The sequence below is a fragment of the Dermacentor variabilis genome, chromosome 3, assembly GCF_050947875.1.
Source record: "Dermacentor variabilis isolate Ectoservices chromosome 3, ASM5094787v1, whole genome shotgun sequence".
Taxonomy (NCBI): domain Eukaryota; kingdom Metazoa; phylum Arthropoda; class Arachnida; order Ixodida; family Ixodidae; genus Dermacentor; species Dermacentor variabilis.
Window position 1 is genome coordinate 244118545 of NC_134570.1, and position 27395 is coordinate 244145939.

General features: G+C 43.7%; 1 protein-coding gene across 1 annotated transcript in view; it reads right to left on the reverse strand.

Moving 5' to 3' along the window:
- Positions 1–411: 411 nt before the first annotated feature.
- LOC142575068 (DNA excision repair protein ERCC-6-like) overlaps positions 412–27395 on the reverse strand; it is a 50981-nt gene continuing 23997 nt past the window's right edge. Inside the window, exons 2-3 of the mRNA XM_075684030.1 lie at positions 5395–5547; positions 412–472 (exon numbers count right to left, since the gene is read on the reverse strand). Of these exons, the coding sequence (XP_075540145.1) occupies positions 412–472; positions 5395–5547 (214 nt within the window). The remainder of the gene's footprint in view (positions 473–5394; positions 5548–27395) is intronic.

Sequence of the window (27395 nt, forward strand, 5' to 3'; positions counted from 1 at the left end):
TGGCTCTTCTGTTTATCTACCCGTCCGTATCAGCGTTGCGCGGCAATCAGTGACGTCACAGCTTTCCGAAGCTATAAAGCCTGAACTTCAATGCTCCTGGATCAGTGGGAATGGCGAAATGAAATTGTCAATAACGCTGACCGTTCGTCTTCCTTTTGTAATTCAGGTTAGCTACTCGCATTCTTCTGTAAAATCTAGTAACAGATTTCTTGTAGTTGTGCCATGCCCAAGCACTCTTATGCATATCATGTATGAATGTTTTCTTGTGTGCGAGCTCCTTGTTTGAGGAGATGTTGAGTCAAATCCTGGCCCTGATACGAGAGCAAGTTAAGTGATATCGCGGCAGGCCAGAATGCAATAATTCAAGCTATTGCAGAACTGAAATCCCAGTTGACGGCATCACAGGCTGCTTTAGTTGCAGTCAGTGCCAGGGTAGTGGAACTTGATAAACTTCTGCAAGAAGTCAAATAGTCTGCAGACCAAATTAACGACATTAATAGTGCTATTGATTCACTTCGCGGTTCTGTCACTCAGGAGTCTGAGAAGTTGGTCGACCTTGAAGACCGTAGCCATCGTTTCAACTTGGTTGTTTATGGCGTACCTGAGGCGCCCGATGAAACCGCAGATCAAATAAAAAATAAATTTGTAAATGAAATATTCGAACAGAAGCTTGGGGTGAAATGTTCCTCCGTTGGTAGAATTCATAGGCTTGGTCATAGTCATAACAAAAATCGGCCGACTATTTTGTACCTGCAGGATTACAATGAAAAGCAGTGCATTCTAAAAAATGCTAAGAAACTGAAAGGCACGCGTATCATCATCGAGCATGATTATTCCCGTCGCACTCGGCGCAGGCGCCGGCTTCTGTATGAGAGTGCAAGGGGAGATAGGGCAAATGGAAAAACAGACTATCTTGTCAATCATAAACTACGGTTTGACAACGACACGTTTGTGTGGGACGAGTGCAAAAACACGCATGTTAGGCTCCCTGCTAGACGCGTCAACGCGGATCGCAATTGACAACCACGTGTTTCTCGGCCACAGCATTTGCGCCTCTCAAACGTAAACGTACGAAGTATAAGTAACAAAACTGCAGAACTAGAAACTATACTCCTTTGTCAGGACTCTCACATAGTAGTATTAACCGAAACATGGCTCCATGAAGAAATTAAAGACGAAGACTTGGTTCCTGGATCCAACAATATATACAGAAGGGACCGAACTTCCCGTGGCGGTGGTGTGGTCATTATTGTGAGCAAAAACACGTCTGTATCGTTACTACACCAAATTGATAATCATGAAAGTTTCCTCCTACAGGTCAATTTGAACGGGTTCTTGTTTAACGTTGTAGCAGTGCCACGTCAGATTTCCTAACCAAACTTCATGAACATATTGCTAAATATTGCAGAAAGACCATAATAGTGGCTGGCGATTTTAACCTTCCCAGCATAAATTGGAAGAAACTTTCGCCACCTACTCTAGTGGACGAAATTATCTTCGACACAATGTTAGCTTGCGATCTTGGCCAAGCAGTTCACGTTCCAACACGGGCGCAGGGATCTGCACCCTCTATTCTTGATCTGGTTTTCACAGCGGATCTCCTCAAGATGTTTAAATAACCATTGAGGAAGGCATATAAGATCATCGGCTTGTGTGCTTCACATATCGAACAGATAGTTCAAACAATAACGCGCTTAAAGAATGAAAATCCGTCAAAAACTATACTAAAGCAAATGACGAGTCCGTTATCGATTACCTTGAACTAGCACTGGAAGACTTCTCTGGCGATGATGTTGACTACCTATGGCTAAAGCTGAAATCCATTTGCCGCTTCTGTATTTATAACTTCATCCCTAGTAAAATGAAGAAGGGGCACCGAAAAGATCCTTGGATCATTCGAGATATAATCCACCTCGTTAGAAATGTAAAAACATTCCGAAGGCAAAAAAATTTGGCCCAGTATTCGACGAGGTAAAACAAACACTCACTAAAGAAATAGAGCAGGTAGACAGTTTTATTGCTCCCACACGCTCACCCAATTTCTTAAGACTGACCCTGAAAAATTTTGGCGACATTTGAACTATAAGAAGAGGCAAGCTCTTGACCACCTAAAGATTGATGGTCAGATAATTCAGGATAAGCAACACCTGGCATCCAATTTAATTATTACTTCCATTCTATCTTCTCTGAGTCTAATCAGTGCTCTCCGGTCATTGCTGAAGATGTGGAAAACGTAAATTCTGATTTTATAACATACGAGGGTATATTTTCTATCCTCTTAAATCTAAACACAAAAAAGACATGCGGTCCTGACGGCATTTCTAATGCTTTTCTTCGTCGCTATGCCGAGTGGCTTTCACATTTTCTTGTAATTTTCCGCTCGTCCATATCTTCTGGCATCGTTTCATCAGACTGGCGGGTCGCTCGTGTTGCGCCTGTATTTATGAGAGGTGACCCTACATTACTATCAAACTATCGCCCTATATCACTGATGGTTATCATCTTGCAAGCTTTTAGAGCATATTATCTCAAATTACATGACGCAATTTCTTGAAAAACGTGGTATTCTGTCCCCGTGCCAACAGGGCTTTCGTAAGGGGCTGTCTACCACTACTCAGCTTCTCTCTAGCGTCTACGCTTTTGCCTCCGTTTTTGATAAAGCCGGCCAGTTGATGTTATATTCCTCGATTTCAGCAAAGCCTTCGATAGGGTCTCTCGGTTTGATAACAAAACTAAGCAACTATGGGTTTCCACCTAACATTGTAAACTGGATCTGTGCATATTTGAGCATGCGCGGACGATTCATCGATGTTGAGGGCCATTACTCCGGATGTCTCCCCGTAAATTCGGGACTGCCGCAGGGAAGCGTGCTAGGAACGCTACTTTTCCTAGTATACATTAACGACATAACAGCATACATAGACGATAGTGTGAGTATTAAATTGTTCGCGGAGACTGCTTACTTTACAAAGAGATTAAAGATGCCAATGATCAAGTGATCCTGAGTAAAAGTCTTACTGCGATTTCTGACTGGTGCGACACCTGGGAAATGGAACTTAATGAAGAAAAAACGGTTTTTATGCGCATTACCAGCAAAAAACACCCTCTAGCGTATCAATACACTATTAATCAATCCGCGGTCTCTGAAACAGACTCCTTTAAATATTTGGGTGTAACCATCAACAATCGTCTAACCTGGTCGCAACACATTGATAATGTTTGTGCGTCTGCTCGACGTAAACTCGGCCTACTGAGACACAAGCTGAAGCATTCTCCTCCATCCGTGAAACAATTGGCATTCAACACACTCGTAAGGTCGTGATTAGAATATGCTTGCGTCGTCTGGGACCCATTCAGGAAAAAAAAATATTAACAAACTGGAAAACATAAACAGGCTTGCCGTCCGCTAATTATATAATTGTTATGGGCGATGACTCCGCCTCTCAATTGATTATTGAAAATAATGCCACCCTAGAATCCCGAAGAAAGGTAGCACACCTAACATTGCTTTTTTTGCCTTTGTAAAAGGGAACTGCAACTTGGTCATTCAACCTGTCTCCAGCCGCTACCAGCTAGAGCTAACAGAAATTATCACCCCGACAAGATAACCCTTATTTTCGGGAGTACAAATTGCTTTAAATATTCCTTCTTTCCTAGAAAAATAAATGATTGGAACTCTCTGCCGGCCGATGTATTCCTGTCCAATAACATATTACATGCCATTGAAAAACTGCATTTCAAATAAACGTGTGACCGCATGAGTACTTTCATGCGTGTTAGCATGAAAAAAAACTGTGTAAACTGGTACTGTAAACATTTCCATCCTTTCAATTCAATCGTTTGCATTGTATGCTTGTGGAATGTGTTTTTATGTATTTATACATCCTTCAATGTACCTCATATGATTCAATGTATTTCATATTTCATATGCCCTTCTTTTCTTTGAACGTATTTAATTGCATTACTCTATGAACGAATTCCCTCCTGCCTGGGTCACAAGTTGGCCTGCAGTATTCTGTAAATAAAATAAATAAAGTAAATAAGGTCCTCATTCCACCACTCGTCCGCCCCACGGACCATTTCAAGCATCTTCTTGGTCAGTTGCACAGTCCACGTCTGATTTTTCGAACTGCCTAGGGGCCGCGAGAACGTCCGAAAAATCGGCCAGTTGGAAAAAAAATGCATGTCATTTACTGACCTTAAGAGCTCAAACCGCCACAGGCACATTCGAAAATGCTCTGAAGGCCAGTCGGTACACGTATTAGGCATATCGGTGGTCGTACTTTGACAGGAAATACCGGGTGCACGCGTGTATAATTAAGGAATACATACTGTGTCCCGTAACAATTGCCCCTTCTCACACCAATTATGCTTCGCCACAATACTTTTGCGTATGCTTCACCGCGTAACATTAATGTATCGAGACGAAGCTGACTTTCTGGAACCGGCATCATGCATCGCGCCGTGCTTTCCTAGCTTCGAAGCCAATCGCGAGGACCAAAAGGCGGTGTTGGTACCATTGCTGACAGCGGCGAATTATTTCAATGAAACACACGGCACAGAACGGCAAGCATAATAGCGAATGTCGAAGCAGCTAGGCCTAGCGTTGCCGCAGTGGTGGCTACGGCTCCCAGCGGAGCTGCATGCGAGAGCACCGGTTCGAAGGGGACAAGGTAATAAAAACGGGGGCGACCGAGGTGGATTTGATTAATTTCATTTCGTACCTTCGGTCATGGCAAACCTTTCGGAACATCGGACGCGGTGAAGGGTTCTCGCGTCCGAAATTTCAGACGTTCTTATACATTGACTCTATGGGGCACGTGATCGTGCCGCGAAGCCGTGCGAATTATCGGGCGTCCGGAAAGTCGGTCGTTGACTATACACTGGCAACTCCTCCAGCGCGCACGACTCGGTGTCAAAGATGATTCGTTACGATTCTTCTCTGTCAGTCGAGCCGGCATTATCGTGACTTTTGCTCCCGAACAAAATTACTGCTCATTTTCCCTGATAGAAGCACAAGTTCCCCGAGTTTTCCCTGAGTATTATTTCTAGACTATTCAACATCCCTGAGAATTCCCAGCTTTCACGGTTGGTAGACACCCTGAATAATAAGGCTGATGTCTTTTCGAGAGCTTTTGCGCGGTGTCCATATTCTGTACCTTGATTCAGCTCACTGACGAAATGAAAATTCTCAAATGATTCTGCACTTGTAATTCTAAAGATGCACAGCATGTAATACAATTAAATTTTCAATGAACTCAATTAAGTGGCGCTTGAAAGGAACAACGCGGCAGAGCACCAACCAAGTGTACGTTGTAATGCACAGTAAGGCAGCCTTGTTTTTTAACTGCCACACACCAGTCGTCCACATAGTCCAGCAGTGATGCAGCCTACCTGTCGCCAGGAGTGCTCAGATGGCTGTGCCTCAGGCCCGCCAGGAAGGCAATTGTCTGGACGGTCTTGCCCAGGCCCATCTCGTCACCCACAATGCCCCCACAGCCCTGCCTGTGCAGCTCCCACAGCCAGCGCACACCGGTCTGCTGGTACCTGCACTACATTATTAGCACTCACCACATTTTTTCTACAGAAAACAGCTTTTTCGACTATGCCATCACCTAAGCTGAAAATTTCACACATCCATTCTTTAGCAGCAGCACTGTGGCAGCGAGCAGCTGGCTAAAACATGCTGCTTTGAAGTCTACAGATGTGTCCAAATATCTTGGTGCTTTACTATGCTGGCAACTGCACTGCTTAGAAGCATATCAATTTCTTCAAAGGCAAGCTTGATAACTGTCCAAACAAAGTCTGGCACTCAACCCTCATTGGGTATTAAAGGAAACATTAAATCAGCTCAAAGTGGTAAACAGTACCTTTATAACTTAATTTTCTTCAGTTCTGCTGTAACTGGTCAATTAATAAAGGAGGAGATGAAGGTCAAAGTCTCATTCCATGAATTTCATGCCAAAACCTTAGCACCAGTGCTAACGTTTTGTTATGAAATTCATGAAATGAGACTTGCTAAGGTTTTGTTAAGAGACTGTGATGTCACGGATCTCAAAATATTTTCCATATTTCTGCCATTGTGGCTCAGATTTCTCAACTACCCTTTGCTGAGCTGCCCCAACAACAACACTGCCGCAACCACCTCCTACACAGCTCGCCCCGACGCTCCGGCGAGTTATTGAACAGCAAGTTGATGAAACACTATTAATGTAGAATCAGCAGCACCGTGTTGCCGCTCCCCTCACTTACACCTCTGTCACCGTGTAGCCTCCTCACCAACCACTTGATATGATACATCCACGGCCGCTGCCACATATTCATCATCCCGTTAACCGGCTTGCCAATTAACTTTGTAATTATTTGTAAGCCTTTGTAAATCCTGGGCGCATGCAGAACAACAGACCCATATGTTATGCCTGCGGCATACCCGGACATGTTGCACGATTCTGCCACCGACACATGCTGCACTCTAATGGCTGTATGCCGGAACCTCCCTACACCGACGCGCAACCTTTCCATGACGCTTATTTTACTCAGCAGTCAAGCAGGGCACCAGCCAAGCACCCGTTACTTGCACATCGTTCACATTCCCCGCATCGTTGCTCGTTGTCTCCCACGCGTCAGCATCCTTTACCCACTCAAGAGGGAAGCTAAGCGCCGCAGTTCACGACGTAGGAACTGTTGAACATCTTAAGGGGCAGCGCAATAGGACGAAGACAGAAGGCAGGAACACACAGGACAGCACTGAACTCACAACTAGCTTTATTCGAAGGCATACACAAACTTATGTACACAACCCAAGCGTGCTCTCCCATCGATGGCGTCATTCTCTGTGCGCAGGTAAAAAACGCAAAACCCTGTAATCTAATGTCACACTATGAGGCAGCTTAAAAATTCTAATTCATTGTCATGCAAATTTAACGATGGCATGCTTCCTTGACATTGCCCTTCCTTTGAACACACTTGACATTTCAGCCGGCCTCAGCTCCATAGTTGTTTGCAATCCAATTACACTACACCACTGACAGCTCTCTACTGCGAAGCACTTGGCCGTGTTCAGCCCCTTGATGACATGATTATTACTAACGTGCCGGATGCTTCGGATGCAGAGCTCACTGACTTTTGTGCACTTTTCACGTCTCCTCCGCCATCACCTATGTGTTCACTCCTTTTATTGTCAATGACCTTACTTCCTAGCAATGCTCCCAGCTTCTTCAGCTGCTTGCCCAGTTTCATTCTTCTTTTGACATAACTCGGCTTACTTTGGACCGCATATCGACCATCAGCTATCACATCGACACTGGCTCCAATGTGCCATTGCGGCAGCGCCTGTACCGTGTCTCAGCCAAGGAGTGTCAGGTCATCAGTGAGCACGTTGACGGCATGCTTCAGCACAGTGTCATTCTACCTTTCAATAGTCTGTGGGCATCACCGGTGGTTCTCATCACAAAAAAAAGATGGTTCCATTCGGTTCTGCATTGACTATTGCCATCTTAATAAGATAACATGAAAGGGCGCCTACTCTCTACTGCACATTGACGATGCTCTGAACAACTTGCAAGGTTCTGAATTCTTCTCTACATTGGATTCATGCTGTAGCTTCTGGCTGGTCCAATTGTCAGCAGTTCATCACCCGAAAACTGCATTCATTACTCTAGACAGTTTATACAAATTTAATGTGATGCCATTTGGACTACGCAATGTGCCTGCAACATTTGAACGAATGAATCGCAATATCTTGCACAGTCTAAAATGGAGCACGTGTTTATGCTAGCTCAGCAACATTGTTGTGCTCGCACTCAATTTCAACACACATTTTCTTTGCCTTAGGCAAGTGCTGACGTCCTTGACCAATGCAGGCCTGCAACTGAACCTGAAGAAGTGCCAGTTCGCCGTTCGCAAGCTCATGATTCTAGGGCGATATTGTACCGCAAGATGAAATCTGCCCCGACCCATAAAAACTTTGTGCTGTGGCAGAGTTTCCAAAACCTAAGACACTAAAAAAACTCTGCACCTTCATCGGCCTCTGTTCTTATTTCAGACGCTTTGTTTGCAACGTTGCCTCGCTTATATCACCTCTGACACAACTCTTAAGTAGTGCCAATGACCTATTCTCCTGGTCTCCTACATGTGACACCAGGTTCTTGATCTTATGCCATCTCCTCACGTCTCCACCTATACTGCGACACTAAGACCCCACTGCCCCAACTGAAGTGCCTGCCAGCGGTAGTGGCCTTGGCGCTGCCCTTGCGCAACACAAATCTGGCTACTCTGAGTACATCGTTGCTTACGCCAGTTGTCGATTGACAGAAACGGAACGCAACTATAGCATCACCGAAAAATAATGTCAGGCTATCGTTTGGGCACTTCGAAAGTTTCGCCTTTATCTATGTGGCCAGCCATTCAACGTGGTAACTGACCATCATGCCCTTCATTGGTTATCCTTTTCAAAACACCCATCTGGACACCTCGTCTTCTGGGCTCTTCACGTTCAAGACTATGAGGCAGATGTAGTCCACTGCTCCAGCCGCAAGCACACTGACGCCGACACTCTGTCATGCTCTCCGCTGCCAGTGACACCACCTAGCTCTCCACCTTTATGGTCGTGTCTTCGGTCGATATCGACACCGTCACATCAAAACAGCGCAAGGATCCTTGGCTGGCCTCTTTTGCATCTCCTATGTGTTTTGCCTGTATCTCCCATCCCCGGCATCGCCAAGCTGCTCATTTCACTGCCCGAAACAACCTCTTGTATCGACACAACTACCAGGCTGATGGTCGCCAGTGACTATCCTGACAACTTTGCATTCCGATATGTCACAGGCACGGCAAAAGTGCTAGGCGCAGGTCACTCATCATGCATTTCGTTGTTGTGTTACAGGCGTTCAGTCTGTAAGACAGTCGTAAATTCAGTCGGCACGGCGAAGGCGATGGGCGCAGATCACTCATCATGCATTTAGTTGTCATCTTAAAGGTTAGTTGTAGTTCATTGAGAAGTGATAACAGATTCCTGGTTGTCATGCCGTGTCCACACACTTGCGTATGCACTGCGTACAACTGTTTTTGTGTTTGCAAACTGTTTGTGGCGATGCAGAGGAAAGTCCTGGACCTACGGTAGAGGAGATGTTAGCAATGCTTGTGGAAGGTCAGAAGTTGATTAAATCTAATATATCCTACTTGAAAGACTGCCTGGAGACTACGGAAAAATTTCTATATAGCTTTGGTGCCCGTTTGACAAGACTAGAAGACGAAATGAAAGAATGAAAAAACAAAACTTCCCTGAATGAAGGTATTGGCTTAGTGGAAATAGAAAAGACGCTTTACATGCAGCAAGAAAAATTAGTTGATTTAGAGGATAGAAGCCGCCGGTCAAACATGACTGTATTCGGTGTTCCTGATACACTTGCAGAATTGGAAGAAACCCTGCTAACTACCATTATAAAAGAACTATTTCAAGATAAAATGGGCGCCACCTGCTTGTTGGTTGCCCGCATTCACAGGCTTGGCCAGCTAAAGCCGAATCGTCCAATTATTATTTATTTCCAAGATTACAGGGAAAAGCAAGCGGTCTGGAACAACGTAAAAAAACTGAAAGGAACGCAAATTTCTAATCAAAATGACTACTGCGCAGACACACTCAGAGGGCGTAAGCTACTTTGGGACAGTGCTAAAACTGATAAGGAAGCCGGGAAGAAGGTGTCTCTGGTCGACTTTGGGTTGACGACTGCTCTTACACGTGGGACGATGGCTCCCATTTACGCAAAGCAGTGCCAAAACCAAAAAGTGCTTGCCGAAACCTTGCAGCGGTTGCACCTAGCTAGCGACTACAGCCTTGCCAGCTGCGCTTGCTTTCTCTGAATTCTCGAAGTGTTTTGAATAAATTGGATAAACTTGAAGATTTGCTTCTGCTGTATGATCCACATGTCTGCGTCATAACAGAAACTTTGCTAAATGAGTTAATTCGAGACGATGAAGTTGTTTCACCGGCCTATCAGTTGTACAGACAGGATAGAGGCTGACGTGGTGGCGGCGTAGCTGTCGTTGCACAAAAGAGGGTCGACGTACAAGCACTTGACCAAATTGATAACCATGAAGGCCTGCTTTTGAGAGTTGCGTTTTTTGATATTACGTTTGTTCTTGTTGCTGTTTTTCGCACTCCCGATACTGATGACCCGTACTTGTACCAATTGTACGATCACGCACTACAATTTCATGGAAAAAGTCTAATAATAACTGGTGATTTTAATTTGCCCTTTATTAATTGGCAAGAGCTCAACTATGGTTGCTCCACCCCAGGAGGCACCATATTGGACATTATGCTTACCCTCAATTATTGATTATTATTTGTTTTGAGCATATATATACAATTAACAGGAAAGGGAAAGCGAGGAGCAGGCTGGCAACTGCCACCGGAAGGGGTACAACTCCTGCCTATTCTTCAGAACGGAGGCGCCAGAAACACAGAGACGGAAGATAGGAAGGAGGGGAGGAAAGAGGAAAGGAAGAGCAACAGGCCAAATCTAAAGAATAATGTAGAACACAGTACAGATCACAGACAGTAGGGCCGGTCACTGAAGGAGACGCTACTACAGAATGTTGAATAGAATAGTTTCGACGCTACAAACGTGAACCTAAGTTATTTAACTCTAGACAAGTAAGTAGAGCTCGATGAGCCTCATCACGTTTAGACGCACAACCACTGGGGTACAAACATTCGTCGAGTATCGTACACCGAAGGCCAAGCAGATGATAGTCTCTCATTAGCGACATGCCCTGTGCACTGAAAGCGAGACACTCAAATATAACACGCTGAAATGTCTCGCAGCAGCCACAAGACGCACACGATGGACTTGCCACATGTCCTTGTCTGTATGAAGATTCGAGCATGCAGCATTTCAATCGAAACATCGGTGACAAGCTCGCTATGTGCGTTTCATCAGATCATACAAACTAGGACATCATTTTCCCTTTTGTCCCATATGCATGTAATACGGCTATGCAAAGCACTAGAGGATTTTCCCCACACTTTCTCCTCTACGGTCGCAATTTTTCGTTTCATTTCACTTTCATTTATTGATACTGTCAGCCCGACTTTGGGCTATTACAGGAGTGGTAGGTCACAATACAAGCAAAAATATATTTACACAATAAAGAAAAATAAAGAACATTTTAGGGGTTGCGCTGATAGTAGCACCATAGTAAATACAGCATGTAATACAATACCCAGGTGTACAGTATAACCATTAGGCCAAGTTATGGTCCTTACTCTTATGGTCCAGTTAATGTCCTTACTATTGAGTCTGATAATAGAGTCCATTGTTTTATTTCTCTCGGAAAGAAGCTGTATTTGAAACAATCATTGCGAGTAATTGGAGGAGGGATATACATACTGTGGCGATGACGAAAATAGTTACTAGGAGAGAAGTGAAAATAGTCATCTTTATCAGTTTTAACATGGCCATGAATAATCAGAAAAAGAAACTTCAAACGGTCATAGTCAGTTCTAAACTCTAGAGAAGGAAGTTCAGCAAGTTCACATAACTGAGTAGGAGAGTGGGAATGACAATATTTGTTAATTATAAACGTGCAGCAAGCCGCTCAATTTTATCCAGTTTAGACTCATTAGATGAAGTGTATGGGTCCCACACAACAATTTTTGCATACTCCATAACTGGTCCAATCAAAGTTTTATATGCCAGGCATTTTACTTCAGGGGTAGCATTATACAGATTTCGTCCGAGCAACCACAAGGCTTTCTGGTCCTTGGTAGATACGTAATCAACGTGTTCATTCCAACGCAAATCTGAGGTAAGCTTTAAACCCAAGTATTGAAATGTTGACACTCTTTTTAACGCGACACCTTAAATGGAATAATCATAATCAATAATACTTCGTTTTCTAGTGATAGACATGTAAACCGTTTTGTCAGAGTTCAGAACCATTTGCCAGCTGTCACACCAGTTTTTTACCTTTTGCAAATTTGAATTTAAATCCATCTGATCGGCAGGTGATTCGACACGGTTATATAATACGCAATCATCTGCGAAGAGTCTGATGGGAACTGTAATGTCGTGCGGCATGTCATTGATAAATAATAAAAATAACAGGGGGCTTAATACACTTCCTTGGGGTACTCCAGACTCCACAGGCGAAAAGGAAGACCGGTATCCCTCACATGCGACAAATTGGTCTCTATGGCTTAGGTAGGACGAAAACCATTCAGATAAGCGAAGGTTTTTGAATATAATTTTAATTTTTAATAGCAACTTTGGGTGCGACACCTTATCGAAAGCCTTGGCCAGATCTAACAATATTACGTCTGTTTGGCCTCGGTTATTTATTGTATATGTGAAATCGTGAACGGTCTCTATTAGTTTAGTCACTGTAGAGAGTCGCTGACGGAACCCGTGTTGGCATTTCTTTAGGATATGGCAGTTGTCAAGGTAGACCAATAATTGCTTAGATATGATATGTTCAAGTAGTTTCGAACAAGTGCTAGTAAGGGAGATCGGCCTATAATCTTTACCGCCTGATTTGCCGCCACTTTTATGAATTGGGATAACTTTAGCACGCTTCCATGCCCTGGGAAAGGAACACTGGTTAATAGATGCCTGAAAAATAATAGTTACAAATTTAGAAACCCACTTTGCGTACCTTTGTAAAAATTCATTAGGAATTCCGTCAGGCCCCGTACTTTTCTTTAGTGTTCATGTGAAGTAAGAGGTTAAATAAACCCTGCTCGTCAATTTTTACATCTTGAAAAGGCGGCCTTCCAGATTCATCTCTGAAATCGGGCAGGAAGCGGTTATCGCGTGTGAAAACTGACGAGAAGAAAGAGTTGAAATCCTGTGCCTTCTTTAAAGCGCTATCTCCAGTTTCATGTGAACGAGAAGCAGCTGGGGGGCTAATATATCGCCGAAATTTTCCGGGGGGGCGTTTTTCAGGAAAGATTGTAATGTGACATTATAGAATATATTTTTAGATTCTTTGATTAGCCCTTTAATTCGCGACTCATACTAGAAATGCAGCTTTTGTCAATTGCCTGGAAATTCTTTGAAGACGACTTTCGCTTCCGTTTTAGCGTTCTTTTTGCATGAATTATCTCTCTGGTTATCCAGAAATTTTTTCGTTTAGTTGTTTTTAAACGTTCTGGGACAAAGCTTTCCACACAGTGCTCGACCATGTTTGAAAAGAAATTCCATAGCTTATCCACGCTTGCGCCAGAGTGGACAAGACCTAGGAACTTATCTAACGAGACTTCGAGGTAATCTAAAATAGATACATCATCGGCTACTGTAAAATTCAAGAACGGTATTTTTAATGTGCGGAAGAGTTTGCGCACAGACAAATTTAAAGACGTCACTACCATTTGATGGTCCGAAATACCGTCCTCGATGTCACAGCTCATAATAAAAGAACATAGGCGATTTGAAACGAAATCAAGATCTAAAATTGTTGAAGTTTCCGCGCCCATGCTTGTGAAGCCAGACACAATTTGAGCCAGGTTATAATTAAATGCAATATTTATTAACTGATCAGAACTCCGTACTTCGGTTCCTCCTGAACAATTCGACGCCCAATCAATTCCAGCCAAATTAAAATCGCCCGCAAGGCATATGTTGTCATCTGGATGCATGTGCAAGTTCATAAAGGCTTCCAAGTTTTATGATACTGCTACAGAGGAGCTGGGAGGCCGGTACACACCACCGATTAGCAAATGACGGTCATTCAAGGTAGTTTTTTTTTTCCAGACTGTTTCGAGATTGCTTGGATCTTTAAGTACCGTAAAAGGAATGTCGCTTTTAAGAAGTATAGCTACCCCACCCCCTCTAGTGCACCGATCCTTTCTTAATATGGAATATCCAAGAGGCGTTACCTCAATATCAGTCACATCCGCGTTCAGCCATGTTTCTGTTATTACCATTGTATCTGGATCGTGCTCTATTACATTGCTTTCTAGGCTATCTTGTTTGTGAAGTACGCTCCTTGCATTCAGGTTAATGATCTCAAAGCATGCAGGTTGATTTTGGTCGAGTCAGTCGGCACTCCGAAGCCGAACGAAGTGCGGCCGCAGGAGCCTGGTGAGCGTATCGGCGGCTGTTAACATTGTTAGCATTGGCGGCAGAGCACATTGTTAACCTTTATCTTGTCAAAAGCCCATGCCACCTTGGCTCCGATTTTCCTCTCCTCAGTTGTCGACTTCCACAAGTTTTTGCAAGCAGTAGCAACTCTTTTAGAAAAATCTCGCACGCTGAACGGGATTTCCTTTAATTTTGAGCAGTTTTTAAATATTTTAGATTTTTCCCTGAAGTCCCCTACTCGGAGTATCACTGGTCGACATGTTCCTGGGACCTTCTTGCCCAACCGATAAATTCTTTCGACAGCGTTAACTTTTTGTTTTAAAATGTTTCCAAACACATCGTCATTAACCTTTCGAAGGAGCATTTCCTGTTTCAAGTCTGGCCTCTTCTATCCCTCTAACAATATTGTTATTGCTCTTTCAACGATTTTCGAGATCGTCGATTCGTTCTGACATTTGAAGGAATTGATCATCAAAATTTCTCACACAACCTTCAACAGTAACAAGTCGGGTGTTGGTGTCTTCAACGCACTGTAGTTTAGATTCGATTGTTTCCAGTCGTTTCTAGACAACCGAAATGGCCGTCTCTGAGGTTAACTGCTTCACCCGAATTTCAGAAATTTTAGCAAAGATTTCTTTCTGCGTGTTTAGCATTTCTTCCACCATATCCTCAAGAGGCCCTGGATTCTCTTCAACATCTCCTGATAGTTCTAAAAGTAGGCATGCTACTGAGAAACATTCACTCGCGCAATTTACAAGCGTGTGTGGACACGGCTTGTAAATTCCCATACCATTGCTACGGTTCTACCTTATCAACCAGACACATCAGGATGTGCTCCCGTTTCAGCCATCGCCAGATATGCTGAGGAATGCCGTCATTTAGGCTGAAATTTCACCGCCGATGACCACCAACGACAAAAATGCAATCGCGATGGTGACACTACCAATCCGAACTTTGCCCCTGGCACACTTGTCTTCCTGTCCGTGCCTTGTACCACACCTGGACTATCGACAAAACTTCTCTCAAAGTATGATGGACCATACCACCTCGTCGAATGCACCTGTCCGGTCGACTATGTCATAGAGCCACTTACACTGACATCCAACAGGCGCTGCCATTATTGAGATGTCATTCGCATTTACAGCCTGAAACAATACTATGTCCCCCTCATCTCCACACCGTAAGTAGCCAGTGTGGCCCCGCCTATGCACCGGGGGGTAATTGCAAGGAAGAAGGAGAGCACACAGACAGGGCCAGCCAGATGCAATGCCTGCTGTGCAACCGCTGAGCCAGCTGGATCACCACTGCTTCGCACAAGAGAGAGCATTCTCGGCCATCCAGCGGTTCCTGCTCTGCGATGCCCGACTTCTTAGTTACGCTTGACGCTGCCAGATAAATTATTAAATGCACCCCTTCGCGCTGCCGCTGGAATCCATGCACACTGCGGTTGTGAAGCTGAAACTACCGCAAAAGCAAGCGTAGATTTCGGACTATTTCGGCGCGCCTAACCCTTGACACGGTCATTGGGGCTAGAAATAGAGTTTGTTTTTCACAGCCTACTTTATACATCATCTATTCTTTAGAGCAAGTAGCGAATTCGAGTTCGGAGCTGCAAAGGTATGTTCCGCGTTTTTTTTTATTTTTAAATTTTTTTTTTAATAACTGCAGTCCAAATATAGCGATCATCGGTTATAACGACCATATTTCTCGTCTTTCTCGATATCGTTATAAGTGGACTGCACTGTATAACTAATGATGCCCTGAATTCCTCTCGCAACTCACTAGCACAAGTTCATTGGGATAACATTGGCGTTGCTAGTGACGCAAACGAGGCTTACAATGAGTTTCTTGAAGTATTCAAACAGCTCTACCATTCCTGCTTCCCATTAAAAGTGCGTGGATCAAAACGTAAAATTCGCGAACCTTGGGTAACTTCTGAGTTACGCCAAGAAATTAAAATGATAAACAAGCTTCGCAACATCTTTTTAAATTCCACTTCAACAGATGACTTGCGGATGTTTAGGAAATAGAGGAACAGGTTAACAAAAAAACTACACCAGGCACGCGCGGGATACTACTCGACATTCATCATCATCATCATCAGCAGCAGCAGCAGCAGCAGCCTGGTTACGCCCACTGCAGGGCAAAGGCCTCTCCCATACTTCTCCAACAACACCGATCATGTACTAATTGTGGGCATGTCGTCCCTGCAAACTTCTTAATCTCATCCGCCCACCTAACTATCTGCCGTCCCCTGCTACGCTTCCCTTCCCTTGGAATCCAGTCCGTAACCCTTAATGATCATCGGTTATCTTCCCTCCTCATTACATGTCCTGCCCATGCCATTTTCTTTTTCTTGATTTCAACTAAGATGTCATTAACTCGTGTTTGTTCCCTCACCCAATCTGCTCTTTTCTTATCCCTTAACGTTACACCCATCATTCTTGTTTCCATAGCTCGTTGCGTCGTCCTCAATTCAAGTAAATAGAACCCTGTTCGTAAGCCTCCAGGTTTCTGCCCCATAGGTGAGTATTGGTAAGGCACAGCTATTATACACTTTTCTCTTGAGGGATAATGGCAACCTGCTGTTCATCATCTGAGAAGGCCTGCCAAACGCACCCAAGCCCATTCTTATTCTTCTGATTATTTCCGTCTCATGATCCGGATCCGCCGTCACTACCTGCCCTAAGTAGATGTATTCCCTTACCACTTCCAGTGCCTTGGTACCTATTGTAAATTGCTCTTCTCTTCCGAGACTGTTAAACATTACTTTAGTTTTCTGCAGATTAATTTTTAGACCCCCTCTTCTGCTTTGCCTCTCCAGGTCAGTGAGCATGCATTGCAATTGGTCCCCTGAGTTACTAAGCAAGGCAATATCATCAGCGAATCGCAAGTTACTAAGGTATTCTCCATTAACTTTTATCCCCAATTCTTCCCAATCCAGGTCTCTAAATACCTCCTGTAAACACGCTGTGAATAGCATTGGAGAGATCGTATCTCCCTGCCTGACACCTTTCTTTATTGGGATGTTGTTGCTTTCTTTATGGAGGACTACGGTGGCTATGGAGCCACTATATATATCTTTCAGTATTTTTACATACGGCTCGTCTACACCCTGATTCCGTAATGCCTCCATGACTGCTGAGGTTTCCACAGAATCAAACGCTTTCTCGTAATCAATGAAAGATATATATAAGGGATGGTTATATTCCGCACATTTCTCTATCACCTGATTGATAGTAGTGTCAATATGGTCTATTGTTGAGTAACTTTTATGGAATCCTGCCTGGTCCTTCGCTTGACAGAAGTCTAAGGTGTTCCCGATTCTATTTGCGATTACTTTAGTAAATAGTTTGTAGGCAACTGACAGTAAGCTGATCGGTCTAAAATTTTTCAAGTCTTTGGCGTCCCCTTTCTTATGGATTAGGATTATGTTAGCGTCCATCTTGCGGCAGCCATCTTGCGAGTAGTTCAGATTTCACCACCACACAACGCCACTCACTGATGACCGAAAGAAAAAAAAATCCTCTTTGCTGATTCAGTGCAGGTGTGGGGATCTGCTTTGGTTCAGAATCCCTCGCCTTGCGACGAGGGATTGCCTGCCAGTCTTGTCTGCACACGCGCCACCAGCCAGCTCAACCTAAGAAAAGCGGAGCACATGCAGCGGCCGGCCACTTGGCAGCAGTGACAGCATGCCATGAACAATGTCTAAAGAAGACTGCTCTTTTTGCAGGTTAGCGGCACTGTGTTTCCATAATATTTATTTCAATAGTATTTTCTCTGCTGCTGCTGCCATTTGTTTTGCCTTAGTATTGTTGAACTGCATCGTGCGATTACCTTTGTACATTTGGAACAATGTCTGATTCTTGTAAAACATGTAGCCTGCTCATCACCGAGGATGAGCCACTTGTGAAATGTTCCAAGTGCGAGCACGCCTTCAAATCAAATCCTTCAAATCAAAGAACGAGGCTGCAAAGAAAACGTGGCAATGCCCATCATGCAGAAGTGCTGGAAGTAGCAACATGTGCAGTAAAGAGAGTAATGGCTTTGAAACAGATATTAAACTTGCCCTCTTGTCAATTAACCAAGAACTAGAACAGCTGATGCCCCTGGCACGAAAAATTGAGAGCAAGAAAGAGTCTCTTAACTTCATAGCAACGAAGTTCGATGAAATTAAGCAAAAGTTCTGCGATCAAGAGGCCGATATAAAGGACATGAAAAAGAAGATGTCAGAGCTTGAGAAGAAGGATGACTTAAATCAGGTCGCCCAAGCTCAACTTGAAAAAGAAATACATGACCTTGAATTTAGAAGCAGGCCGCAGAACTTGGAACTGCATGGGATTAAAGAAGTAGCGAACGAGGATCTTACAGTCTTATTAAATAACGTGGCTGATAAACTTTGAGTGCCTCACTTGATGGAATCAGACATTGCAACTGTTCATCGAATTCCCGCTAAACATGATAAGGGGCCAGGCATCACTGCTCGTTTTTCGAAGCAAGCAATAAGAGATAAATGGATCACGAATAGAAAGAACCTTAAGGACAGCAAGCCAGCCATTTTCGTGCAAGAAAACCTAACACGCCGCAATAGAGAATTGCTCCAGGCAACGGAAGAATGCACCAAAGATAAAGGATATAAGTTTACTTGGTATATCAATGGAAAAGTTTTCGTTCGTAAAAGTGAGGGTGTGAGTGCCTCCCTGTGAAGGGAAAGAGCGACTTGAATCGATTGTAGCACTGTTTCATATTGTCTTTTGTGTTCCTCTTGAAAAATAATCAAAATGCCGTAGATGTGTTATTATCTGCCGAATTACCTGAACCACACTACTTCATGTATCGCGCCGACATTGCTTAACGCTATTCACCTAAATACACGCTCTGTAAAGAACAAGGCAATTTGTTTAGAAGAATTTCTTGGCGAATTTTCATTTACTTTTTTTGATAATGCTCAGTGAAACTTGGAGCACCAATGATTCCGACATTTTTACGATGACTAACTATAAAACTTTTTACTTGAACCGTTCCAGCCACCGCGGGGGAGGTGTTGCTTTACTGGTGTCTAATGGCATTGATTGTGACAAGTTGGACTCGTACTAATTACTGATGATATTGAAATCGTATTAGTCTGTACTGGCAGATTCGTGTTTTCGGTTTGCTATCGTCCTCCCAAGGAAAATATGGTTAGGTTCTCGGAAGTTAATGATGATTTTCTTTCGTTCATAGCAGATGGCAAATACACACTAATAGCTGGAGGGGATTTTAATATTGACTTGTTGAAGGATAGTGTTACTACTAGAGACTTTAACACTGTTTTGTCTCCGAACAGATATGTTAACCTTGTTACAGTACCAACAAGGATCACACCAGAAAGTGCGTCTCTTCTCAATCTGTTGATTACGAACTCCTCCCAACCAATAGCTGAAACAAGCGTAATATCACGCGCAATCAGCGACCACCTTCCAGTATTCATGAGCATAAATAAGAGTGGAGCGGTAAAGTACCGACAGGAAAAAGCAAAGTACCAGTGTACAGTGCAGTCCACTTATAACGATACCACATATAAGGATATATCGGTTATAATGATGGGTCGACATGAGAATGTCATTTTATGCATTAGGTCTATGGGGCAAAAAAACATTTGTAACGATAGGTTATTCACCGCGTATCCGATATAACGATCAAAATTTTGCAGTCTGGATGGCATTTTCCGTGCCAAATAATCGTAACATTTGCATTGCTTAGTTCCCTCAAACGAACGATATCGAGACGAGGCGATGTTTCCCTCCGTAAGTTCGTATCTGCCGCCAGTACCGCGCAGCACGTCTCGGCCCGACCGCACACTGGAGAGTACCTGAGTAGGCGCCGCACGCCACGAGATGACGCTAGCTGCTTCATGCGCGTCGGCCACAGTCGCTCCGAAAGGGAGAGAAAGAAAAGAAAGCGACAAGCAAAGCGACGCAGTGAAGCCCGTCCTGCACTTCTTTCCCTATGTCCCGTCACTCTCTCTCTCGTGATAGCAGGCCATCGCCACCGAAGCAGCGTACAACCAACGGTTCAACCCAGTTCGAAGATGGCGCCGACTAAGCGCAACGCTGTGTCGCTTGACACAAAGATGGATATTTTGCAGGACTCTCGATGCGGCTTCAAGGTGAGCGCCCTTGTGAAGAAGTATGAGCTCGCCCAGTTAACGATACCAACCATCTTGAAAACCGGGAGCACCGCGATTATGAAGGCAGGAGCTATCAGCGGCCATGCCGATCAGCGGAAAAGGGTTGGAGACCCTTTGTACGCCGATGCTGAAGGGGCGCTTTACCAGTGGTTCATCACCAATTGCTTCAAAAAGGCGGGCTTTGTGCGCAAGGACGGACTTCCCCTACCCATTGAGACCAACACGGTGGAAGCCGCTGACATAACTGAGCTCTGGGAGCTCGTTCCTACTGGTGACACAGGTGGTGCGTCGAAGGAGGAGTTTTTGACTGCAGACAGTGCTGCCGCGTTCTGCGATGAGGTCACCGACGAGGCGATCGCCAAAGATCTGCTGTCTCGACAGACGGCAAAGTTGTGTGACGGTGGCGACTACAGCAGTGACAGTGACAAGAAGATTGACAGTGGCTCCTTGACCCCGACCTCGATGTCCACGCAAAGTGTACTGTCGTCGATCGACTCCTTAATTGATTCTGTACTTGCTAAAGGATTGCCGCCAGTGTTCGCGCAGCCGCAGGAATCCATGCACACTGCGGTTGTGAAGCTAAAACTACCGCAAAAGCAAGCGTAGATTTCGGACCATTTTGGCGCGCCTAACCCTTGACACGGTCGTTGGCGCTAGAAATAGAGTTTGTTTTTCACAGCCTACTTTATACATCATCTATTCTTTAGAGCAAGTAGCGAATTCGTGTTCGGAGCTGCAAAGGAATGTTCCGCGTTTTTTATTCTTAAAAAGTTTTTTTAAAAACTGCAGTCCAAATATAGCGATGATCCGTTATAACTACCATATTTCTCGTCTTTCTCGATATCGTTATAAGTGGACTGCACTGTATAACTAGTGATGCCCTGAATTCCTTTCGCAACTCACTAGCACAAGTTCATTGGGATAACATTGGCGTTGCTAGTGACGCAGACGAGGCTTACAATGAGTTTCTTGAAGTCTTCAAACAGCTCTACCATTCCTGCTTCCCATTAAAAGTGCGTGGATCAAAACGTAATATTCGCAAACCTTGGGTAACTTCTGAGTTACGCCAAGAAATTAAAATGATAAACAAGCTTTACAACATGTTTTTAAAATCCAGTTCAACAGATGACTTGCGGATGTTTAGGAAATAGAGGAACAGGTTAACAAAAAAACTGCACCAGGCACGCGCGGGATACTACTCTACATTCATCATCATCATCATCATCATCATCATCATCAGAAGCAGCAGCAACAGCCTGGTTACGCCCACTGCAGGGCAAAGGCCTCTCCCATACTTCTCCAACAACCCCGATCATGTACTAATTGTGGCCATGTCGTCCCTGCAAACTTCTTAATCTCATCTGCCCACCTAACTTTCTGCCGCCCCCTGCTACGCTACCCTTCCCTTGCAATCCAGTCCGTAACCCTTAATAACCATCGGTTATCATCCCCCCTCATTACATGTCCTGCCCATGCCCTTTTCTTTTTCTTGATTTCAACTAAGATGTCATTAACTCACGTTTGTTCCCTCACCCAATCTGCTCTTTTCTTATCCCTTACTGTTACACCTATCATTCTTCTTTCCATAGCTGATTGTGTCCTCCTCAATTTAAGTAGAGCCCTTTTTGTAAGCCTCCAGGTATCTGCCCCGTACGTGAGTACTGGTAAGACACAGCTGTTATACACTTTTCTTTTCAACAAAAATGGCAACCTGCTGTTCATGATCTGAGAATGCCTGCCAAACACACCCCAGCCCATTCTAATTCTTCTGATTATTTCAGTCTCATGATATGGATCCGCGGTCACTACCTGTCCTAAGTAGATGTATTCCCTTACCACTTCCAGTGTCTCGCTACCTATCATAAACTGCTGTTCTCTTCCTAAACTGTTGAAGATTACTTCAGTTTTCTGCAGATAAATTTTTAGACCAACTCTTCTGCTTTGCCTTTCCAGGTCAGTGAGCATGCATTGCAGTAGGTCCCCTGAGTTACTAAGCAAGGCAATATCGTCAGCGTATCGCAAGTTACTAAGGTATTCTCCATTAACTCTTATCCCCAATTCTTCCCAATCCAGGTCTCTGAATACCTCCTGTAAACACACTGTGAATAGCATTGGAGAAATCGAATTTCCCTGCCTGGCTCCTTTATTGGGATTTTGTTGCTTTCTTTATGGAGGACTCGGTGGCTGTAGAGCCTCTATAGATATCTTTCAGTATTTTTACATAGGGTTCGTCTACGCCCTGATTCCGGAATGCCTCCATGACTGCTGAGGATTCGACAGAATCAAACGCTTTCTCGTAATCAATGAAAGTTATATATAAGGGATGGTTATATTCCGCACATTTCTCTATCACCTGATTCACAGTGTGAATATGGTCTATTGTTGAGTAGCCTTTACGGAATCGTGCCTGGTCCTTTGCTTGACAGAAGTCTAAGGTGTTCCCGATTCTATTTGCGATTACTTTAGTAAATAGTTTGTAGGCAACTGACAGTAAGCTGATCGATCTATAATTTTTCAAGTCTTTGGCGTCCCCTTTCTTATGGATTAGGATTATGTTAGCGTTCTTCCAAGGTTCCGGTACGCTCGAGGTCATGAGGCATTGCGTATACACGGTGGCCAGTTCCTGTAGAACAATCTGCCCACCATCCTTCCACAAATCTGCTGTTACTTGATCCTCCCCAACTGCCTTGCCCCTTTGCATAGCTCCCAAGGCTTTTTTTTACTTCTTCCGGCGTTACCTTCGGGATTTCGAATTCCTCTAGACTATTTTCTCTTCCATTATCGTCGTAGGTGCCACTGGTACTGTATAAATCTCTATAGAACTCCTCAGCCACTTGAACTATCTCATCCATATTAGTGATGATATTGCCGGCTTTGTCTCTTATAGCATACATCTGATTCTTGCCTATTCCTAGTTTCTTCTTCACTGCTCTTAGGCTTCCTCCGTTCCTGAGAGCATGTCCAATTCTATCCATATTATACTTCCTTATGTCAACTGTCTTACACTTGTTGATTAACTTCGAAAGCTCTGCCAGTTCTATTCTAGCTGTAGGGTTAGAGGCTTTCACATATTGGCGTTTCGTCTCCTGCGATAGCTTACTGATATCCTCTCTCACGGAGTTACCACCGAATTCTATTGCACACTCCTTAATGATGCCCACAAGATTGTCGTTCGTTGCTTCAACACTAAGGTCCTTTTCCTGAGTTAAAGCCGAATACCTGTTTTGTAACTTGATCTGGAATTCCTCTATTTTCCCTCTTACCGCTAACTACTCTACATTACTTGAAGTTAAAAATGGTCGACACGATTTGCTCTGGTCAAGATTGAATTTTCTACTTAGACGTGAACAACGACAAGCTGCCCCAAGTACGCTAAAGCTAGATAACAAAGGCATATCTGGAGAAGAGTTAGCATATGCCTTTAACAACTTTTTTAGAACCCTAGCTCATAGCAACCCGCAACGTGATTCGAATAAATACATTAATTCTTACAATAATGAATCGATATTTCTGAACTCGGTTACAAAAGAAGTTATATCAGTAATACAAAACCTTAATAACAGCCATAGCTATGACATTGCCGGAATTCAAGTAAGGCCTGTGAAGCATGTTGTGGGAGTCATTGCGCCTGTTATTGCAGATATATTTAACTTATGCTTAGCTACCAGCAGATTTCCTAATAAAATGCAAATAACCAAAGTAAGAGTTATATATAAGAAAGGAGACTGCAATGGTTTAGGAAATTATACACTAGTGTCTATACTCCCAATCTTCTCAAAAGCTTTTGAGATAGTTCTACATATTAAGTTGTCTAATTTTATTAATAAGCATGATCTTCTCTCACTGAATCAATTTGGGTTTTGTAAAAATAAGTCTGCCGAATAAGTACTACTCGAACAAAAGGAATACATACTAACACAGTTTGAAAAGAAAGCCTTCGTTATTGGTGTCTTCGTGGACTTCAAGAAGGCATTTGATTTATTGAACCACACTATACTCCTAAATAACATAAGGAGTGTTGTGGTTTTCGGGAACAGGCTCAAATGCTTCTTAAATCACATTTATCACGTAGCAAACAGGCTGTCTGCGTAGACAATATGAAATCTGAACTAAAATCTGTTACTTCTGGCATTCCACAGGGCAGTATATTGGGACCATTACTATTTAATATGTACCTTAATGATATCTCCAACATTAACTCCACTGCTAAATTTGTTATCTACGCTGATGACACTAGCATCTTTGTTGCTAGAAATTATTTAGGTCTTTTTGTTCGGGAATGCAATGACACTATGAACAAATTACAAAAATGGGCCGAATCCAAGTGAATGTGTATAAATTAAAAGAAGACACAAGCTGTCATATTCAGCCCTAAAAATAAACCAGTTCCCTCCCCTCTCGAGATTAAGGTGAATTCACGACGTATAGATGTGGTTGAGCAATTTAAATGTCTCGAAGTAGTTTTTTCCTCCTATATGTCTTGGGAAAATCACGTGGACCATATCACAACGAAACTGGCTCAAATAACTGGGATCGTAGGCCGGCTCAGATACGTTCTTCCAAAGCCTGTAAAGTTACTCCTCTAAAATTCCCTTCTTTACTCCTATATAAACTATTGTCATTTAGTATGGGGCACAGCCACAATTAGCTGTCTTCTGCGCATCGACATTTTGGAAAAGAACCTCCTTCGTCATGTTCACAATGTCCCCTGAGGCTCACCGAGCATGGATCTCTTTCTGCAAAGTAGTGTGCTGAACATCCACAACTTGTTCAAATACCGCTTAAGTGTTCAGTTTAAACTGGAAACAGGAAGAAACGTAAACCACATATGTTACCTTGCTGATTTACGTACCCAAGAAGCAACCAACAAGGCATGCGGAGAATTGGGTAGTGCCGACCCCTCGACTAAATTCCGATAGAGAACGCCTACAATTCACTCTTCCTTCCCTCTTAAATGCTTATGTATATAATAATATTGATTTTTTCAGTGCGTCAAACAGTGCTTTGCATGCTATGTATGTTACCATGTAGGTTCTGTTTTTCTTTGCGGTGAATATTGTTTAAATATTGTGTCATGAATAAAGGGAAATCGGACATCCACCCGTTCGTAACAATTGCTACAAAAGAAACCCATACGGGTTCCTCGAAAGAAAAGCCTCATAGTTGAAGAAAAATTTTTCTTCTTCACCTATGAGGTTTTTCTTTCGAGGAACCCATATGGGTTCCCTTTGTAGCAATTGCTACGAACGGGTGGATGTCTGATTTCCGTTTATTCATTACTTCTCTCCACTTTGCGGGTTTCCGCAGAACTACAACGTCAAATATTGTATCATTTCGTTATGTTTTCTTTTGTACTTGTTCATTATTGTATCAGTGTTATTATACTGCAATTACCTTTGTTTTAAAATCCTTGCTGTGAAGCCACTGCCAAGCGAAAGGGGGCTGCGGCTTTGTCAAGCTGTTTCTGACAGCTTTTCCTGCGCCTCCACTGTCTGTATTTGTACAAAGCAGAAATAAAGAATTTCAATTTGAGTTTGTAGTAAAATTACCATGAGGGAACAACATACAAAAAGAACACTTTCGTCCATCCGCCCTGAGTGTGTGTACGACAATCAGCAGTGCCCAGAGAAAACCACTGTGTTCATCTCTTCCTGTGTTCAAAAACTGTCGATACTTGAGAAGGCTGCCGCGAAATATAATTAACTGCCTCTCTGTGATAGCCACTATAGTTTCGTGCATGTTGGTGTCTTCTTCTTACGCAGACGATACCGTCAAGATGCGTGTGGTGCAGGTTACCCTCACATTTATTTAGTTTCATCCCCCCTCCCCCCCCCGTACTGAAGGCCTCAAGAACACACCCCACATGCTGTAAAATATATAGCTGAAGATCGCTGCTTTTCACAATAGGGTTAGCAGCGATAGCTGTGAATGTGGCATGCGATGACTGGGAAGTAGATTTGCTGATGCCGGAATAAGCCGGCATTTACATGTGACACGGCCGGGGAAGTATTGCATGGTAGCAGCTGCAGCTCACTGCTACTGCTCTCGATCGCGCACTCCACGCACCTTTTCCTTAAAATCCATGCAATATCATACATCCCAACATCCCATACAATCACAGTCTGCAGCAGAGAATGGCGGCGCATTTCAGTTATCACCAATAAAGAGGGTGCGTACGCTTCCAACAGCAGCACGCACTGTGACACAGGTGAAGATGCTTATTGCAACAGGGTTGATCGAGGTAGCTATGAATGCGGCAGGCGACGACCTAGGACAAAATTTGCTGATGCCTGAGAAAGAAATTTAGTGTACGCCATCGTTTTTACACGAGACGGGCAGGCGAGTATTGCAGTGAAGCTGCAACCACAAGCGGTTACTGGTCTCGATCACGAGCACCTCACACGTTTTCTTGTTTACGTGCGACCAAGCGGCCAGAAAACGTATCATATGATCGCAGCTTGGCAATGTCCTGAGCATTGGTATCAAAAGATAGTGTTTTGCAGGTCCGTACTGTCACGTGGTAGTAACAGTGAAGAAAGTAGCAAAGCTGTGAGTAACGAAACTAGCTTTTTGTTGGGTGAACCTGTGCCCTCTATAGGCTACACTCAAGGAACAACGGCAGCAGCGAACACAGTTGGCGATCATCTGTAATCTGTTCAGTGGGTAAAGCACGTCAGCTGCTATACATGAGCCATCAAATATTCCAGAGTAATCGCTGGTGCCCGTGTGTCTTCCAGAAAGTTCTACACCATTCGCGTCACGCATACATGCAATGAGATTACACAAGTTTCAGCGACAACAGACAGCGGATAGAAGGATCGATAACATTCCAGAAACTTCCTATACATGCAGGTACGTCCTGCACTGAGCGATAACATTTCTTAGACAGTGAAAAGCGCTCAGGCATAAAAGACAAACGAGTCCACGTCTCAGTATGAACTGGTAAAAAATAAGCATAACCCAATGGGGTCATTTCTTGCATTCTCAATTGCGAACGTTGGCGCCAGGAAATTGTATGTATCAGGATCATATCAATGAGGCTCTACTCTACGTCCTTAAGTTACAGCCCAACCACAGTGCTGCCACTGCGTTAGATTTTTTAAAGTAGGGTCGCAACTAGCAAAAAACACAGTTTTTTAGCT